This window comes from Sinocyclocheilus grahami, unplaced genomic scaffold, assembly GCF_001515645.1.
Source record: "Sinocyclocheilus grahami isolate Dianchi unplaced genomic scaffold, SAMN03320097.WGS_v1.1 scaffold222.1, whole genome shotgun sequence".
Taxonomy (NCBI): Eukaryota; Metazoa; Chordata; class Actinopteri; order Cypriniformes; family Cyprinidae; genus Sinocyclocheilus; species Sinocyclocheilus grahami.
In genome coordinates this window covers 2,291,215-2,291,690 of record NW_015505401.1, presented here as the reverse complement: position 1 = coordinate 2,291,690, position 476 = coordinate 2,291,215, and the positions used below count along the sequence as shown (strand labels likewise).

Here is a 476-nt window from a genome sequence, read left to right as displayed (position 1 = left end):
TTGCATTATCTAATTATTATCTCTAACAATTATTTTCTATAACAATACAGTAACTTGTCATAATGAATGCATGTTAATTTTTGCATCTAGCCACAATGTTGTGCCTCCTTTGTACTGTGTAGGACCATCGGTTCAGTGATGAAATCGACAAGCTGACGGGCTATAAGACTCAGTCCATTCTGTGCATGGCCATCCGCAACAGTGATGGTGAAGTCATCGGTGTAGTGCAGGCCATCAACAAGAACCCCAGCGGAACTCCATTCACAGAGGACGATGAGAAGGTACATAAGCTTTGTTCTCCTTTTCTCTTGGCTTCATGCTGATATTATATTCTAAAGCATCTGCTCCAGCTAGTGGATTTATAGCCTGTTACATTCTCCAGGTGCCTATAACTATATTGCCCAAACTTTAACTGGTAATGAAACTCTAGAGCAGGGCTGTCCAAACTCGGTCCTGCAGAGTTTAGCTCCAACCCT

At 42.0% G+C, this 476-nt stretch overlaps 1 protein-coding gene across 1 annotated transcript in view; it reads left to right on the top strand.

The window, feature by feature from the left end:
- Window positions 1-476, top strand: part of pde11al (phosphodiesterase 11a, like) — a 25,899-nt gene that overhangs the window by 8,468 nt on the left and 16,955 nt on the right. The window contains exon 2 of the mRNA XM_016287528.1: window positions 123-281. Within this exon, the coding sequence (XP_016143014.1) occupies window positions 123-281 (159 nt within the window). The remainder of the gene's footprint in view (window positions 1-122; window positions 282-476) is intronic.